Here is an 18340-nt window from a genome sequence, read left to right as displayed (position 1 = left end):
TTCAGAAGAATGTTTTATTCCTTGTTAAGGTGCTTAACACCTGACTTATTATTTGACAAGAAAACCGACAATTCAAACATATAAACCCATCTAACTGATGGGCTCAGCCACTGTTTTCTATACACATAACCAATTTTACATTGCAGCTTTAAGTGTAAAATGCCATAGTATCATACAGTATCACAGGCATTAAAAAAGCAGTTTTAGCTAAAAAGGTGGCATATCAAAGAAGTGACATTAAAATATTTGAGGAAACTAGACAAGTGGAATATGAAAACAAAAAAAGAAGTGTCAGATTGAAAGAAATGGGAAAAAATCAGCAAAGACATGACAAAGGACCTGAGAAACATATCTGGCACTTTACTTGATCCATCTAAAGTTTGCCAAAGCCTCATCAGAAACGGTCTCAATGGTAGGGTGACAATCATGAAGCCATTCTTAAGGAAGGAAACAGGAAGAAAGGGCTATGAGGGTATGACAATTTACAGAATAATTGAAAATCGGTGGCAACGCACTGTGGAACACTATCAGTGCTGGATTGGCCTTCCCAGAGCCTGGACCTCAACATTGTTGAAGCAGTGTGGGATCATCTTTACAGGAAACAGAACGATAGGCAGCCAAAGAAGAGCTTTGAGTGTCCTTGAAGAAGCCTGGAGAACTATTCCTGATTATTCCCATTCCTACTTAATGAAATCACAAGAAAGTTTGCCTAAGAGATTTTAGGCTGTGCTGAAGAATAAAAGTGGTCTTACCAAATATTGACTTCTAAGTTTATTAGGATTGTGCACATTCAGTTTTTGTTGTATGAGCTATATTTGTATTTGCACAATTTTCAATAACTCATGTCACCTATTTCCCATTTCCCTAACAAAATATAAAGAAATTAGGAGTGGTTAAAGACTATTTTTTAATATTATATAAATAGAATAATCGGTTTCTTGTTACAATTTTCTATTAAGCATTTTCTATTTTTATTATTTATTAATAAACTGGGTTGCGTTTTGATATTTGTGTCAGTGTAGAACTGTAGTATTACTGGAGGTTGAATCCACAGTGTAAGTGCTCATAATTCATACAGTGAGTAAAAAGGTTATAAGATAATTAACAAAGTACAAACACAGAAAAATGATGTTTTGCTAAACAATATTGCATTCTCTTGTAGGGATTTCGTTCTAATTTATGTTTGTTTGAATAAGTATTTTGTCATTTTACCTCTTAAAGTATTAAACTAATTCAGTTAAACAACTTAAGATCATATGTGATTTCTAACTTCCTGCACAATAAAAGCCAAAAGGTTTGTCGCCAGCCAGCCTTTTATATGTTTCAGTAAACTGGTAGTTGCAACTGTCAGTTAAAGACAGTGAAATCAGAAGTAAAATAATTCGCTATAAACAAAAGGCATAACACCTAAATGTCGCGATAACCTCATACATACTAGTTACTAGGCACGTATCGGAGTAAATTCGTGTTTCTTAGTCACTTTCCATGACTGGGTATAATTCCCCTCACCACAGATTGTTTTTCTTGTTAAAAAGGCCAGCGGTAAACGCAGCGTCAATACACAAAGAGTAACCAGAACATCATCAGATCTTCTACATCTTGTTCTTGAAGCCAGCATCGGGCTTTGGCTTGTTTGTTGAAGCATTAGTAGGAGAGAAAAGCAGGGAGAAATCATTAGAGAGGAATCCCAGGCATATGGCTGGCTTTTGTCGGCTCCCCTCCCCCTCCCTTCCTTCCCCTCCTGTCGTCCGCTCCGCAGCAGCAGCAGGACAGAGGTAGTTCAGTTTTTGAAGCCGTGGCATGAATGATCTCATCTGAACCTGATCTCCGCTTTCTCTGCTGTCGATCCTATGACCGAGACGGGAATTAAATTAACACAAACACGAGGTGAGTACGGCTACTGAAGCACCCGACGATAGTGTTTTTAACCAGCCACCCGGGTGACCGTGTGTTGTTTTTGGGGAACTTAACAGCCCCGCCGTGGCGAAAACTCTTGTTTTTGGCTAGAAAGGAGGAAGGACCGCGGACTGTGGGTGGGTGGGCGCTTTTAGCTAATTAGCTTTACGTTCGCTAGCATTCGTTTTATGTAAGAGGAAGTTTCCAAACGAATGCCGAGGGTTTTGTGCCTCCTTGGAGGCATTTTTTTTTCACGGAACATTTTATGCTAGCTAGCGGCAACCCAGAAGTGTAAATTCCGTCTGTAGCATAGCCGGCCGGCTAACTGTTAGCTACTAGCGCAAAATGGCCTCATTGTCGCTCGGTAGCTCTGTTGCTGAAAAGACAAAAGCATGCGGTAGTCACGGCCAGAAGCTCTCCGTCGCTTTTTACAGCTATTCTAGCGGTTTTAATTTGGCGACTGGCAGTGGTAGCACTATGTATTTGAGAGGGAAGTGGGAAAAATGTAAGCAGTGCTTTTTAAAAATGTGTTTATTCATTTAGTACGGCAGGCTGTGAAAGTGGTGGGGGATGGGCCATGCTAAGAACCATTGACGTAAAACGGGGCTGAATTTTGTTTGGCTTCTGCTTCCTAGCAAAGTAGAAAACACTTAGTTTAGTGAATGTATTTAAACTGTTTTAAATCCAGTTTAGTGACACTGTCTGTCTGACGTAAATACAACTGTAATGTCAGCATCAGAATAAAGTACTGATTTACACGAGGTGATTGTCTCCCCCCCCCCCCCGCACTTATTTCCTGATATGTGAGAAGTTTTTGAACACCACATATGTCAGCATTTTTGTGAAATCGTGTTAAAAAATGTGCGACTAAGTTTAATACATCAACATTAATGTGCAGGTGTAAATAAATACTATTTAACTGAGTATGAGCTCGATATCAGTCATTAAAATTAAGCGTCTGTAGCAGATCACTTTGGGTTTTAAAATCAATACATTCTTATTGGTAAAGTAAGTAAATCTTTTTTAAAAATGTTCACTTGCAGATCGAGATGTTATTATCAGGAGTTTGGTTGTTATTTAGTGCTCATGTTAGGTTATCTGTCAATATTATCTTGATTGAAAGTGTTTTAAGTGGTTAAAATGTAAGAACATTTAGGGAATTGATTGTATGAGATTGTAGTTGTTTACATGTCCCACAGTGGAAAAACACAACGCACTGTGTATGTTGCCTGCTACAGATGACTGATCAGACTGGTTAGGACATAACTCGCTTTCAGTCTTATTTTATATATGACCTATATATGAATGGCTGTTTTTCTTATTGTTTTCAGGAATGTAATTCTAATTTCAGAGTAGAATCCTTAAGCTTTAAAAATGCTAAACTATAGGGTGTTCGAAAACAATTATCAGTATAAATGTTAAAAAAAAAAAAAAGTTGTCATGTCCAAAACTGTTTTCTCTTCTGTGTGCAGTGATCCGTCTCTCAGGTTGTAGTTCTTCCTGTTTCTATTTAATGTCTTTTTTTTTCCTTTTATTTTTCTACTTTTTTTTTTTTCTTTAAGGAGGTAGTTCTCTCTAGTGTCTCTTATTTAACAGGGGCCAGTATTATTGCACCACATAAGAAGACAACATACGTCCGTAATCGTTTTCTCACCCTTTTCATTTTAGATCTCCGGGTATCTTCATAAATTACCTTTTCCCCCCTTTATTCTGTCCACTGTCAGGAAATGTTATTCTATGATTACGAGGACTCAAAGACCTCCAGGCTCCCAAGCCTTTAATTGTACTTACGAGCCACTTCTCTTTATTTTTTCCTTTTGGCATGGATTGTAACTTTTTGAAAATGTGGTGATCTGATTGATCAGCAATTTAGATGTATACTTTTCTATTAAATGTGAACTCACAAGGTTGTTTTTTTACTAGTTTTTGTCAGTATGCTATTGCACAACACCCCTGACTACACACTGTGTCAATGTTAAAATATGTAATTTGCACAGATTATGGGCCTTAGTTTGGCCTGGCATCCTAAAATAAAAATGATAATTTGGTGTAGAGATGATTTATGACAGTAACAGCAGTGTCTTGGGCATGGTAGTTTCTTTTTGATTCCTAGTTCCTGAAAAACAGGAAATTTCTGTAAAGTGATCCAACCCTCTCTGTGAATTGTGCCCTGTGAATCCTAACGCTAAACATGAATCAGTGTTGTTTTTCATTGTACTGATTTTTAAAATTTTGTGTTTTCTTTTTTTCCCTTTTAAAAAAAAATGTATATCACAAATAGAAATTTGAAGCAACTGGAATCATTGACCCAAATGCCCTGCCCACAGGTTTAACACAGAGGAGACAGCCGGACACTGCGCATACTGTTTTTCTGTCTGATGGAAAATTAAATGCCACAGGCTGCTGTTTGGAGCTCAGTCTCCTATTCACTTGCATCCCATTTATTTTTGGGAGTCAGAGGGGCCTTTAACATTAGCGGGAGTATTGTTTTGTTCCTGTAAGACATGTGTGTGTTGAAGTGGTATTTAATGAGGAAGTTGACTGTGCTTTTCTTCCCCTCCTCAGTGAAGAGAAAGTGAAAATCTTGTTCTGCTAGTTTTTGAAGCGTCGCGTGCGTAGACCTGGAAACCTGATATCCCTTGTAAATATTAGTGGCTCATGGTGGTACATTGTACTGTGAATTGTAAATGCTGTTACTTTCCATATCCTTGTCACTTTTACCCCCTTGAAAGCACCCTTATTGATTAGGATATCTTTTTGATTTTCTTGATCACAGGTGGCAGTGGGGGAAAGAAAATAAATGCACTAATTAACTTGAGTGCTGTTTTTGTTTTCTGACAGAGGTCTCTGTAGTCTGTGCTTACTTTGATGCAGTGTCCGCATTTAGTCGGTAACCATGCTATTTTCGGTGGCTCAGTGGTCTGTTAAAAGTGTGGTTGTTCCGCCCAGCAGGAGTCTTGCCTCAGACTGGCCTAAAATGGGCAGAAATGGTGCTGAACAAAAGCTGCTTGTCGCTCGTACAAAAGTACTTGAAGCGTTGCAGCCGGGACCAAGCTGCATTGCTATTGCCTGTGCCTCTCAACAGGAAAGGTATAGCAAACTTTAAGAAAAAAACTACAACAATTATTTGTTTACTGTAGAGTAAGCCTGTAGTTTATTTGTAAAGTCACAGCTGCAGTTCAGCAGATTGTAGCCCTAGCTCCCTCATGTCCACACAAATGTTACACCACATAGCCTCATGACATCACACATTTACATAATTAATTACATGGCACTTAATCTTTTTAACTATTTTAGCTAGTGACATTGACAGCAGTACACATTTTGTGTTTGTCTGTGTGGCACATTTCTTAATATTTAAGCAAGTGGTGCCATTGTGTTTCTCACTGATTTTTTTCTTTTTTGTCTCCTCGCCTTCACAAAAGAGAGACAACATGTTCCCGAAGGGCACCAAGCGCAAGTTCTCAGACTCTGGGGAGGAGGCCGTCTCCAGTGGCGACCAGGGCCCCGCAGCTCCTTCGGCGGCAGCTCGGATGCTGTCTTCGTCGTACAGTCTGCAGCGGCAGTCGCTGCTTGACATGTCGCTCATCAAGCTGCAACTTTGTCACATGCTGGTAGAGCCAAACCTTTGCCGTTCAGTTCTAATTGCTAACACAGTGCGGCAGATCCAGGAGGAAATGACCCAGGATGGCACCTGGCAGATAATGACGCAGGCCCTCGCAGCCGCCCAGTGTCCCACCGACCGCCTGGTGGCCACTGAAGTGCTGTGCCGACAGACTGATCCAGCAGCCCAGGCAGGGCAGAGCCCAAAGCCTTACGCAGTGGTCGGTGTGGAGGAAGGCTACCACTCTGAAGAGGTGGTCATGGAGGGAGATGTGGAGACGGATGTCACCATGTCTACTTTGTCACCCGTCTCCCCTCAGCTGTCCTCGGCTTCTTACCTCGCAGGTCCCTTTGGCATGGGGCCCTGCTGGGAGGAGGAAGAGGAAGACGGTGAGTGCGAGGAGGAAGAAGAAGAGGAGGACAGCGAGGAGTGCGTATCAGAGGGAGAGGAGGGAGACGGGGACCACCTAAGTGCAGACTCCAGGACAGGGGAGCAGGTTTTTGGGACTTTTGAGATCAAGCACCCAGCGCCGCCCCCTGACCCTGCGCTCGAGGAACTGTTTTCAGACGTGGACCCGTCTTACTATGACCTCGATACGGTGCTGACAGGCATGCAGAGCGCCCCGAAAATGGGGCCTTATGATCTGCTCGATAGCCTGTCCTCTCATGGGCCCACGGCCCTGAGCTCCAGCTCAAGCTGCAGGTCAGACCTGAACGAACTGGACCACATCATGGAGATCATAGTGGGATCCTGAAACTCTGAACATTCCTCTGGTCTGTACTGATGCCACAGACTCTTTCCAGACTATGCACAGTACACGTGTGTGTTCTGTATGTGGTATTGTTACACATAGAGATTGTTGGATGTTTTGGATCAAGATGGGAAATTAACAGCAAGCCAAGTAGATTTGAGGATGGGGGTATTAGAGATGTAGTTAGTCTCCTGTAACAGCCACTTGGGCAGGTTAACATCTGCTGTTGTGACTTTTTGTATAAAAAATAAAATGTAATTGGCAGTTACAATTGTGATGGTAAAATTAACAAATCTGGGGATTTAAAAGCTATGCTGGTGAGTTGGCAAAGCAGTTAGTTTCCCACTTTGGTTCTGAAATCCAAAACTCAACAATATCTGTGAGAAGGCAAAGATAATTACCTTATAACTACCATGATGCATTCTTATTTAGGTGTTTATGTCCGTCATTCACTCTGTCATGCTAGCTCCTTCTGGCCGTATTCTCTGCCATTTCATCAGTTCTATTTATTGTTACATGGACTGAGAAACAATTCCTCACACTACATGCATCAAAAACCAGAACAAATTGTAAATCCAAATCTATAAATCAATGCATATTTTCCTAGAGATTTGAGCAATTATGAATGGAATTTATGTATATGTACGTATGTGTATATAGAAATATATTTTTTGCATTATACAGCTGGGGGATTTTGCAGGCATCATTTGATATTATTATTTTTCCCTCCCAAGCGGTTTTTAAGATTTTAATAGCCAGTCTCAAGACGGTGTCTTCCCATGGTTTGGTATAGTCGACTGTAACAGGTGTCAGGACTGGCATCGTCTCACTTTATAGGCGCTGTTCTTTCATTTTCTTAAAAGCTTTACGCAGAGCAGGAAAATTGCTGCCAGTCAACAAACAAGGAGCAAGAGTTGTCATTTCTGGTAAGTTTACAGTAGCCAGGAGACAAATGAAGTAATTTTCCTGCTCTGCTGTCATTATGGATCCAATATCAGTAATAAGCAGCTTTTTCCTCACGCATTTTGGAGAAACCCCGGGGTGATAACTGCATCGAGAAGCCATATTTCTTTCTCTCATTTGTTATTCCAAGTGAAGAATTCTGTGTGTTTAACCCATCTAATTTATTGTTGTTTTATTTATTGTATTTATTTTATCAAGGTACAGACATGCCATGTTGACCTATCAATTCAACCATGAGGCCCGATGAAATTGTATTTATCCAAATTGTGCCCTTCGTTTCCAATGCAGTACCTATTTATTCCTAAGTTTTCTTTTTAAGGACTATTAGTAATAACAACAACCGGGTTACTATTCAAATTACTATGCAGCTCTGTCATATGTGTTTCAAAATGACTGTATACAAATCAAATGTCCTTTAATTCCTTTATGCAAACAGTTGCCTTTCTCCTAAATATGTGGAAAATCAAATGCATTCTTCAAAATTGTTCCTTATCGTGATGAAGAGATTAACTCAGGCAAATAAAATGTATTGACTAAAATACAGTATTACGACACGCTTAATACCTTACCACAACACTCCTGAAGGATGTCACTCTGGTCTGAATGGGAGCTAGAACTTCAAAGACTAATTATCGTTGTAAAATGTATGCATTTTTTTATATTAAGACAAAAACATTGTAGCATCTTTGTAAATATTTTTTATAATAAAAGGTGCAACTATTGATTGTGTGTGCTTGTTTCCCTTATTTTACAACAGGACATGTTACTGTTTAACTCTTTAAAGCCGGTCAGAGCAGCACGCTCTGTTTTGCGTAACTATTTTTAAATCCCCGTAGAACCGGAACCGCATAAGCTAGCGCAATAATTTGTTTTGCATATGAAACCGGAGGAGTTGTACTTACATCTTATGCCATCAGCTTGTCCTAGGTCACGATTTCCTTCCACATATAGCTTTGCAAAAATTGCATAAAAAGCGCTTGCAGGAACAAAAACACAATATTCCAGAAACACGCTTTGCCGATCTGATCAGCTGTTTGTAACACTTCCTACATTTTTTGCAACTTTTTTGTATTTAAAGTTTTGAGGGATAAACCTCTTAAATTTCTCCAAGTAGAAGTATATGTAAAAAAACAAACGATTTTCAATTTTTTTTGTAGTTTATTGCACTTTTTTGCAATTTATGTAGTTACTGTGGACTTAATGCATACACATTATTAAAATTTGGGCTATAATGGTTGTATTGATGTATAGCAACTTGAAATGCTTCCAAAAATGGCACTACAGCAAGTAAAAATATAAAATAAGCTCTGGCGGACTTGGTTCTATGGTAGGTCTTAAAGGGTTAACTATTTGTCATGGTTTTTAAATGGATCTGAAAGAAGACTTGTACTTCTCTGTTTCTGTTATATGAGCGCCACTGTAAAGGATGCATATTAAGTTTTGAATAATGAAAGCATATGTAAATAAGTAATTCCTGTGAGTGAAAAGCCTAGGCTCCAGACAGCATCATACTCATTTTTTTCCCCAGTCTTGGCTCTGCGTGATGTTACTGAGAGTGGACATCTTTTTAATATCTTCGGCTTAAAACTGTGTAAGCACTGAGGCCCCACTCACCTCCGCTCCATGACACGGTGAGTTATCCAGTTGGAAGAAACTAGATGTGGTCGTTAAGAGACGGCCATGGACAGCAACCACACTCAGGTAAGCTGTGGTGTTTAGACTACGCCAAGTTGGTATTAAAATGCCCAAACTGGGCTAAACCACCAGCCTTTTTCCAATCCATTTCCACCCAGAGAACTAATGCTCGCTGGATATTTTTTCCTTATCGGACTATTCTCTGTAAATACATTCAAAGCAGTTCAATTCTATTTTATTTATACAGCGCCAAATCACAACAACAGTTGCCTCAAGGCGCTTTATATTTTAAGGTAGACCCTACAATAATACATACAGCGATAAACCCAACAATCATATGACCTCCTATGAACAAGCACTTTGGCAACAGTGGGAAGGAAAAACTCCCTTTTACAGGAAGAAACCGCCTGACAGGACCAGGCTCAGGGAGGGGCGGGGCATGTGACAGGGGAGAGAAAAGGAAGACAGGCTAAAAGACATGCTGTGGAAGAGAGCCAGAGTTTAATAATAAGTATGATTCAATGCAGAGGTCTACTAACACATAGTGAGTGATAAAGGTGACTGAAGAAGAAATACTCAATGCATCATGGGAATCCCCCAGCAGTCTATGCATATTGCAGCATAACTATTGGAGGATTCAGGGTCATTTAAACCATAAATACATGTTCATAGTAATTTAAATCACCTTTTATCTCCATCCGGATGTTCAGTTGAAGTTCAGCAGCTCGTCTTGACAACGTCTACATGCCTAAACTGTTGCAACGTGATTGGCTGATGAGATATTTAAATTATTAAGGAGCTGAAGAGTTGTAGCTAACGAAGCTGCTGGTCTTGGCATATCTCCAAATCACAAGGGTAGCTTTTCAGAAGCTGAGCATTTAAGTTCTATGGGGTCTTTTATTTTGAAGGCTGGCTGGATTCTCTATACTATCCCTGCCCTTCTCATCTGTTCTGTGCAGGTCCACATGGTTACAGCTTAAAACAAACAAACAAAAAGCTCTGGGGCGTGTCTGGTGGAATGGTAAGCATTTCTTGAGTATTTTATATCCGTGTATTCTTGGGGTGAGAATTGAAGGGGCAGCCAATCAGAAGTTGGTTTTCACTATATCAGCGCTGGCACATACAGAAACTGTAAAAGTTTTCAGTTTATTAGGAACAGCTGGTTAAAACTAACAGTCTAATGAAACTATCCTGCAAGAACTACCTGTAAAGGTTTAGTTTTTGCTGAACTGAGACAGGTGCTGATTCATCATTGTTTCGCAAGAATTCTGAAGACCACACTTTGAGGTGCTGTTGACCTGTGTTGCAGTTAACAGCTGTTTAGTTAATCTATCCGTATTTACCTGTTAACAAGTAAAGTGGAAACACGCTATAAATCAATGCTTAAATTTAAATGGAGTTGTACTGATATAGAGCTTTCCTAATGACACTTCTCTATACACACTTCTTGGTCATTTCGAAATCTAGAGGTGCACCTGTGGTGTGTGCAAAAACACACGCCACAGGTGCTCAAAAATCATGCTCAAATCATGCATGATTCATTCAGTGCTCTTCCACGTGTGACCTGCTAAAAGACGCCTTGAAGGAGTTTTCAGTTGAGTCTGTATATGTTCCCTCAAATACAGGATTTTTTTTAATGACACTAAAATAGAATTAGATGTTTTGCAGCTGCAGTCTGGCCGCAGAGAGACCTTTGTTCTCACGTGCTGTCACATGACGATATTGGACCGTGAGATCCTGCGTTAGATATGTGGAGAGAGTTGCAGTGGTTTCAACATAACAGCACCATTGTGTGTTCGAAACGCAACTTGGAGCAAACCTGTTCAGAGTCGAGCCACATTTTGTCCTTTTCAAAACGTGAGCTTTTTCATATTCAGAAAACTGCATATTCACAAATCTGAAGGAAGTTTTGTCTGATCCTGACAAAAGCAATTTCTTCATAAAATTATAGCTTACTTTGCAAGCTGGACTGTCGCCTGGAATTGGTTAGCTTATAGTTAAAGATTAATGGCCTCTCAGTGAGTCAGCAAAAAGGCAGCCTAAGGGGAAAAAATCCAGTCATCGGTGAAAGAGGCTCGAGTGTCTTAAAAAGCAGCAAAAGAGGGGAAAAAATAAATAAATGTGAAGCAGAAAATCTGAGCTGTTTCAGAAATGCTCTCATAAAGTTAACATCATGTGATGTTAAGAGAGCAGGTCTGAAAGATGCTACTCTGACCTTTATTATAAATACACAGCACCATGCTTAAAGTACATGTGCCTTCTGCTGTCACAGGGCAACACTTCCTTTAAAAAACGTGTGCAGTAGTGAGCTTTAGTCCACCCCTCCCACGCTGCTTTCAGGTTCCTCTCTTAATCTAGATAACCGTTGATTACACATTCAGCTTAAAAGAGTAAAGTGTACATCGGTGTTCGAGTAAAAGATGAAATACTATGAAATCTTGGTTCTGTTTTATATAGCTGCTTTTTCTTCTTTACTAATATATCTTTTAAGCGCGCAAATGTACGATTTCAATTTAAAAAAAAAAGACAAAACTATGGGGCTGATGAGAATGAAAGAAAGAAACAAGCGTGACTGATTTAGAAGGAAGAGATATAAGGTGGAATAAGACCTTCCTTATTTGGTATTTGCCTTTCCTGTCTCTCTGGTCACGTCCTTCCCGTTCCGTTCTGAGTCATCTTGTCCCTTTAAAATGCTGCGTTCAGGAACGCAATAAAGCAACCTGGGGCTTCTAGATATTTCCAGCACGGATGCACTGGTGTCTGTTTGGTAAAACTGTGTTGATTAAATGTTGTTAAAAGAAATGTTCACTTCTTTGTTAGATGTAAATTCATGGGAGAACTTTATGAATCAATGTCTGAACATTTGTGGCATCTAAAAGAGAAAGAATTGTCCATAAAATAGCATAATGTTTGGCACCTTTAATGTCCTCTTACTTCACATTATGCGGTAGGACGCCACAACACTAATGCTGAAAGTACTCATAAGTTACTTTGAGTAGAGGCAACAGGTATATTGCTGATTTGCCAATAATCTAGTCTGAGTATTATTGACACTTTTTTTCTTTTATAGAGACACAGTGCTGTTCCAAAGCTCTACTGTAGAATTTTGCTTGTCACCATCTTGGTTTTTGGGAACCAGAATCGGCCCAGAGGAGAGACTGGTGGATCTGAAACTGAATATTAAGTAGGTCACGTGTTGCAGAAACAAAAACAGACCACATGTATGTTAGTTAAATTTAGCCTTGAATCAAACTTTCACTTAATAGTTGCTATTACATTAATGTATGCCTTAAAACCAGGACCTAAAACCTGGGTAATGCAAGTAACTAGACTCGTGGAGTAAAAGTAGTTTTGACAATATGAAAAAATAATGGATGGTACAGAAAAAAGGTGACTTCTTGGATTTTCTGTTAGTGCAACCAAATGCTGAACAGAATCCTTTCAGGTGACCTAAATAAACAAATAAGTAAAATAAAAGTTAGAATTAAAATTAATTAAAAACAACACAGTACCACAGATAAGCTTTGCCATTGCCATATCCTGACTAAATGCCATGGGCTATATGCATTGTGCTGTACTCAAGAGGACTGAAGACTAGCAGTAAACCCATTCTGAGTGATTACTGGGGTAATAAATCAACTGAGAAGTAGGGTCACTTTGTCACACACTTCTCAACAAGTCACTTCTTGCTTTATGTCAACAACTATAAAGTCAGTGCAAGAAAAATCGAGCTAAAGTAACACTACTTAAACTGGACAATATATATAACTGTACTTAAACAGAAAATTTATGCAGATAGTTAATGCGTGAAAAAAAAAAAAATTAAAGTTCCAAAAATACGTCAAACGGAAAAAGACAAACAAGTTTAAAGGGTTAATACTTAAGTCCACCATGGTCAATAACAGCAGTGGTTACGCTCTATCAGTGATTTCATATTTAAAAACATGCTCAGCTTTTATTATTTACCGCTTACTGGACAAAACAAGCCCATGTCCTGATAAATTCTTTTTCCACCGATCATAAAGGCCATTATCGCCGCTCACGTGTATTTCGTGTGCTTCGACATGATTTCCAACTGTTACGAGGTGTTCTTAAACGCAGCGCCAGATCGCTGTCGGAACAAACGACCGCACACTCGCTGCCCCGTGAGTGGCGGAGGCGGAGGTTTGATCGTCGGGTGAACGGACCAATCCCGTGCGCCGGTGAGCTCCCGTGCCCCTCCCCCCTCCTCCGCAGCTCCGCCGCCTTCCCCCAGCTGCTGCGAGCGGACAGTACATTCCTCACACTTCGGCCGTCTACAGCTCAGGAACGGGACACTGAAACGAAACCAGCCGAAGACTCGACGGATTCATACCTCCCATGACACTTCCCAAGGGCACGTGAGGTTGGTTTTTCTGTCGTCTTCATGTCATTCTCTTAAATTGAACTCAAGTTTGCCCTTTAAACTTGGTTCAAATTGGATCTTAACGTTCCCGCTGAAGTACGGGAACCGTCACGGGGTTAAGGGGTGTTCTCGGGGGTCCTGAGCTAAATAAGTAGTGTAGAGTGACCATATGATCGTAGTTAGCGATTTAAAAAGACTGATTTTTGCTAACATGTTTATTATCCGCGTATTTTACTTTGTTGAGGCTTCTACCGACATATTAAATTAGACCAAGCAGCTTTAATCTCTCCGACGAGGGTCAAACTCACCAAATGGGGCTTCGTGTGTCCTCTTTACTTTTGTAAAAGGATCAGAGAGAAAGTGATCCATGGCGCTACCCATCCCTGTATGGATGAGTAAAGTCTGTCAAGCCTGCTGGGGTGTCTAACAGTGAGTCATAGTTGGTAAAATGCGCTCTTTCAAATGTCTTAACTCAGGGGAGAAAAAAAATCGACTATGTAAAGGTGCATAATATATTCAGTATCTGCAGCTTTATGCTTTATGTGTTTTCTCCTGATTTGAAAAGGCTCTGTGCCTGACAGTGTCTCTGAAACTAAGCATGCTCGCTTGCTTTGTGCTCTTACATAAATTGAATGCAAGGTTTATTGCCATGCCGCCAGATCAGAGATCCAAGCCCTAAAAAAATAAAATAAAGAAAGAATAGACACACCATCTCAGCGACTGCTGTCAAAGGTTTGTGTCTCATTTTCTTTCACTTCAACAGGAGGAAATGCTCCGATTGGTGACTTTAAAAAAGACAAATGTTTAAGACCAACAGTCAGTTCAAGCCCTGGGAAACTAGCCTCTCTACCTAATTTAGTTTTGCAGAACTATTTGTTGTGTTTTGCCATGTAAATGTAACTCTTCATTACACGTTGTACCTTATTGCAACCTAACAAATGGGCTCTTTATCCCCTGATGCAGGCCAATGTTGGGTCGAGGTGTGAAGCGGAAGTGGAGCTGCTTGGAGGAGCTGGAGGCTGAGGTGGTCGCGGAAGCCACTATTACGGAGGAAAAGGAGCAGAGTGGAAAGGATGGCCAGGAAGACGAGGCCGGGCTTCTCATTGACCCGTCCAAATCGGTCATGAGCCACCTGCAGCAGCGTCAGCGGGTGCTCGGCCTCTGCTTGGAGAAGCTCCAGCGTTATCAGGCGGGGATGGAGCTCAGCCTGCGCCGCTCCGTGCTGCTCATCAATACTCTCAGGCAGATTCAGGAGGAAATACGGAGTGACGGCGTGGGAACCTGCACCTCAGATTCACGTCTCAGCATCAGCGGCGTTCATGCAGATGACTCCTGTCTACTCAGGGACGATTTCAGAGAGGACGTGCCTGTTACGTGCCCTGGGTGTGCCGAAGGAGATGGGGAAAGCCTGTCTCTGTCTCCCCCACTGTCTCCCGAATTCCCCTCTCAGGAGGCAATTGACTTCCCCGACCAGCAGAAATCTCTGCCCGCTGCAGCCATCAGTACTTTCAGCGATGCAGTAAATGCCATGGGCTACCTCAGCGACCTCGCCCTGGATGATATCTTTGAGGACATTGACACATCGATGTATGAGACTTCAGATCTGCCGTCGGCCTGGGCGACAGGGTCTCTGTGGCCAGTCAGCGTGTCGCTATGGCCGGACGAGGACGTGAAATTACGTTCTTCCAGCCATTCCTCAACGGGGAGCCTCCAGTCTTGTCTCGTGGACCTGAATGACCTGGACCACATCATGGAGATCCTGGTAAAGTCCTGATCACCGAGATGAACTTCTGAACATTTCCTGTCTTTTTTTTAGGAGCTGCTCCGGCTGAATTAGGGCTGACAAACTCTTTCTGATGAACTCTGTCTTTTTTTTTTCTTTTTCTTTTAACGGTCTATCTGATAGTTTGGCTGAAATTTTTTCTCAAGGTTGAGCCAGTTTAAGGTGGAATGAAACACTAATTCTAATATGCACATGCCTCTTATGAGGACCTAGTTATGCACCTATGCTTGTGCCTCAAGAGATATGAAATATTTATTGTAACAGATGAAGAATAACATTCAGAGCGTCTTATAAAGTTAGACATCCATGGTACAACTCTTTTGCACTGTTTTTAATAGTTATCAGTCCAAAACTGCTATTGACAGGAAAAGTGAAGATCGAAAACTTGACACAATTTGTCAGTTGAGCAAAAATGGAAAGAAATTATTTCTGTCTTTGTATTTTATTTAAATTTTTTTTTAGTATTTTTATGCTGGGGTTTTGGGCTGTCAGAAAAGTTGCAATTGAAGAGCTAATTTATGACATTTTACTGGCAAACAAAACAAAAATGCAAAAAAAGATGTACCTTTTATTTGTGTAACCAATCAATATTAATCAAAGAATTTTATTTTTAGCTGAAACTTGGTATATAACAATGCTACAATCAGAAAGGCATTTTAGAAGGGACAGGAAGACCTGGAATCAAACCGGGCAGCGCTTTAGCTTTCCAGCTGGTTGTATTATGAGTAGGAGGTGAATAATCTCTACTAAGAGTAGATCAGACATGTTTAGACAAAGTTGGCACACCAAAAGTATATTGCAAAACTTGCAAGAGAAGTGTTGCAATGGGTGGTACTGGACATGAAAAACTGATGGCATACGGCAGTGTTTAAGGTGAATTTTCCTGGACGTGGATCCTCACGTTTCCAAGTATTTGTCACTTTGCTCTCCTGCTTCTGTAACTGCAGCAGTCGTCAGAAGAAACCTGAGCTGCCGTGCTTCGTGCGGCACTCTGACTGTTAGATCAGGTCTGGGTTGATTATTAATTGAAATCCCTTCAATTACTTAAGAGGGCGTGCTTCTGCCAGCCAGGAGAGCCCAGGCCCGAGTTTCTCTTTTTCAGTTGTAGGACCGAGCAACTCCTGTTGAGGAAAGATGAAAGTCTTTGTGGCCGTACAGCAGTCAGAGCATGGACTATTTATCTATCTGTATATTTATTTCCTTAGTAGAAAGGAGAATGCAGCCGCTTGTGAGCACTATATTGAAGTTGTATAGAAAGTGTGTGTGTGTGTGTGTGTGTGTGTGTGTGCGTGCGGGGGGTGGGGGGTGTAGAGAGGACATCTCAATGCTCCAGTATAGAAAGGGTAAATTGTTTTTCTTGTTGCCTTTTTATCTAATTGTATTTTTTATTTGTGAATGACAACTGAACAGCAAACCATATTACTGTTCTTTCTACATAGAGTCTATCGGTTAGGTGTGAGTGTAACTTATAAATTAAGGTTCTTTCTAATCTCGGACTGTCAGTGTTGATGCACTTTGTGACACAAAATGGGACAAACAGTCAGCACCTGTATGACAAATAAGAGTTTTTCCTTCTTGGCAGCTTTTTTTTTCTTAGTATAGTAAATCCAACATGTCATTAACTCAGCATACAATATGTATTTTTAAATGGTAATGTAATCCCAGTCTGGTTCTGACTGAGGAGCCAATCACATCAAGTCAATGGTCAGGGCACCTTTGCCATGTCTCAGAGTTTAACCTGAAAACAGAAGCCTTTGTATTTTGATGGGTTTTTTGTTTATTTCAATTTTTACACGCAATGTGGGAGTTGAGCAGTTTTATACGCGTTTCTACCTGAAACCAATTTCCTGTCTAGTAGAAGAAATCCAGTGAGTGAAAGGTCACAGGGAATCTGACGCCTGACCTTCGCTGTTTGTGGTTTACTCCTGTTCTACCTCCTGATGTCTGTCTGTCTGCCGGTTTACCTGGAACACTCCTGTTTTCACCCAGAGAGCCGTCGTGTGTTTGTCGCTGATCGAAACGGTGTGGTTTATCATTTTAATTGTGCTGAGAATCTAACGCTCTCCTGTCAGACCAAAGTGATCCGTCCTCATCTCCATCTCATTTCATGTTGACAACGTGCCTTACTACTGATTCTAATTTTCAACTGCGCTGAGGTGTTGTGTCTGTGTGAGCTCGAGCTTCATTGATATTTTTTGTTTTTTGTTCTGTTTTTTGTAAACCAAAGGACTGCAGAAAGGTGTTACCTAAAGCACTCAGAAGCCACGGCTGTCATGGTTTCTTCCCTTTACTTGGCCTTTTTCTGTGCTCGCTGAACACTACAGGCATATGAGCTTAATGTATCCTGACGGGCTGACAGTGAACTAGCTGAGGGAGGAGGTGGCAGCCAGAGCCAGAAGGGGGAAAATAAGAGGAGGAGGATGAGGACGTGGAGGAGGGTGGGAGGAAGCAGATTGCGTCACATGTTCAGTAGGAGGGGTTTGGAGCTTGTTTTGCCCAGACTAAGACTACAGACCAATCACATGAGATGTACGAGCAGCGCACTGCTGCTCCAACAACAACTTGTTTTTGCTCCTGATGCCTCTGCACAGACACAGTGTGAATTGGCTGTTCTTCAGCCGGTGAAATAAAACCACTTTTCTGTTTTTTATAAAATAATTTTACATAATCTGTCTGACAGGATCGAATATAATAAGCAGGAGGTTGCAGTGTTATTTATAATTGTGTGAAAGCACAGAGTGTCAGTAGGTTTTGCAAAGCACAAAGTGTATGTTGTCAATGCTGAACATGAAAAACAACCCCCCCCCCCTCCAATGTAACTGAAGGAAGACTTTGTTCAGTGAAAAGATGATCGTTCATAATGTATTGTATTTGTTTTTGGAATATTTTATAGATTTTATCCAACAATAAAGAGAAAATACTCGAACCGCTTTGTGTGAGTCTTTTAATCTTTCATTGCAAAACATCATGCAGACCTGACTGTGTCTTTGGCACAAAGACACAAACGTCACATCTCTATTACAAAAACTGAACATGAAGTATTTACTATACAGACATTCCTGCCGACCTCTGCACACCAACCACGTACACACAACAGGACATTACTCAATACGCAACTGACTGCATGTGGTCTGTGGACCTGCAGGAGTATCTTGTCTTGTGTGTTGCCTCCAAGGCAACAGTCCCTTTTGAGCTCAGCCAAAATCCTTCTAACCTTTAACTGCTTAACCTCAGTTATAGTATACATGTATAAGCTAAAGCATGTCAATGATACATCATGCAAAAGGGCATTGCAGCCTGGAAAGCAGGGCTGAGGGCAAAATT

General features: G+C 40.9%; 2 protein-coding genes across 4 annotated transcripts; both read left to right on the top strand.

The window, feature by feature from the left end:
- The first annotated feature begins 1652 nt into the window (after positions 1-1652).
- cdca4 (cell division cycle associated 4) lies at positions 1653-7936 on the top strand. Of its 3 annotated transcripts, none has more exons than XM_086274801.1 (2): positions 1653-1887; positions 4849-7936. In XM_086274801.1, exon 2 carries the CDS (start codon positions 5331-5333, stop codon positions 6252-6254), a length of 924 nt encoding a protein of 307 aa, XP_086130927.1. In that variant the 5' UTR covers positions 1653-1887; positions 4849-5330; the 3' UTR covers positions 6255-7936. The 3 variants fall into 3 exon arrangements, with proteins under 3 accessions (XP_086130927.1, XP_086130926.1, XP_086130925.1); XM_086274800.1 differs by having other exon boundaries at positions 1654-1887; positions 5322-7936; XM_086274799.1 differs by having other exon boundaries at positions 1654-4986; positions 5322-7936.
- A 5144-nt stretch (positions 7937-13080) lies between these two features.
- On the top strand, positions 13081-17954 carry LOC147306426 (cell division cycle-associated protein 4-like). Its single transcript, XM_086275427.1, has 2 exons — positions 13081-13233; positions 14197-17954. The coding sequence occupies exon 2, from the start codon at positions 14201-14203 to the stop codon at positions 15005-15007; it is 807 nt and encodes a 268-aa protein (XP_086131553.1). The 5' UTR covers positions 13081-13233; positions 14197-14200; the 3' UTR covers positions 15008-17954.
- Positions 17955-18340: the final 386 nt, after the last annotated feature.

Source organism: Aulonocara sp. 'chitande type north' Nkhata Bay, linkage group LG19 (assembly GCF_057382095.1).
Source record: "Aulonocara sp. 'chitande type north' Nkhata Bay isolate Kocher_YH1m ecotype deep benthic linkage group LG19, A_spYH_male_GT1.1, whole genome shotgun sequence".
Taxonomy (NCBI): domain Eukaryota; kingdom Metazoa; phylum Chordata; class Actinopteri; order Cichliformes; family Cichlidae; genus Aulonocara; species Aulonocara sp. 'chitande type north' Nkhata Bay.
The sequence above is the reverse complement of the archived record's forward strand: the minus strand, read 5'-3'. Positions and strand labels throughout refer to the sequence as shown.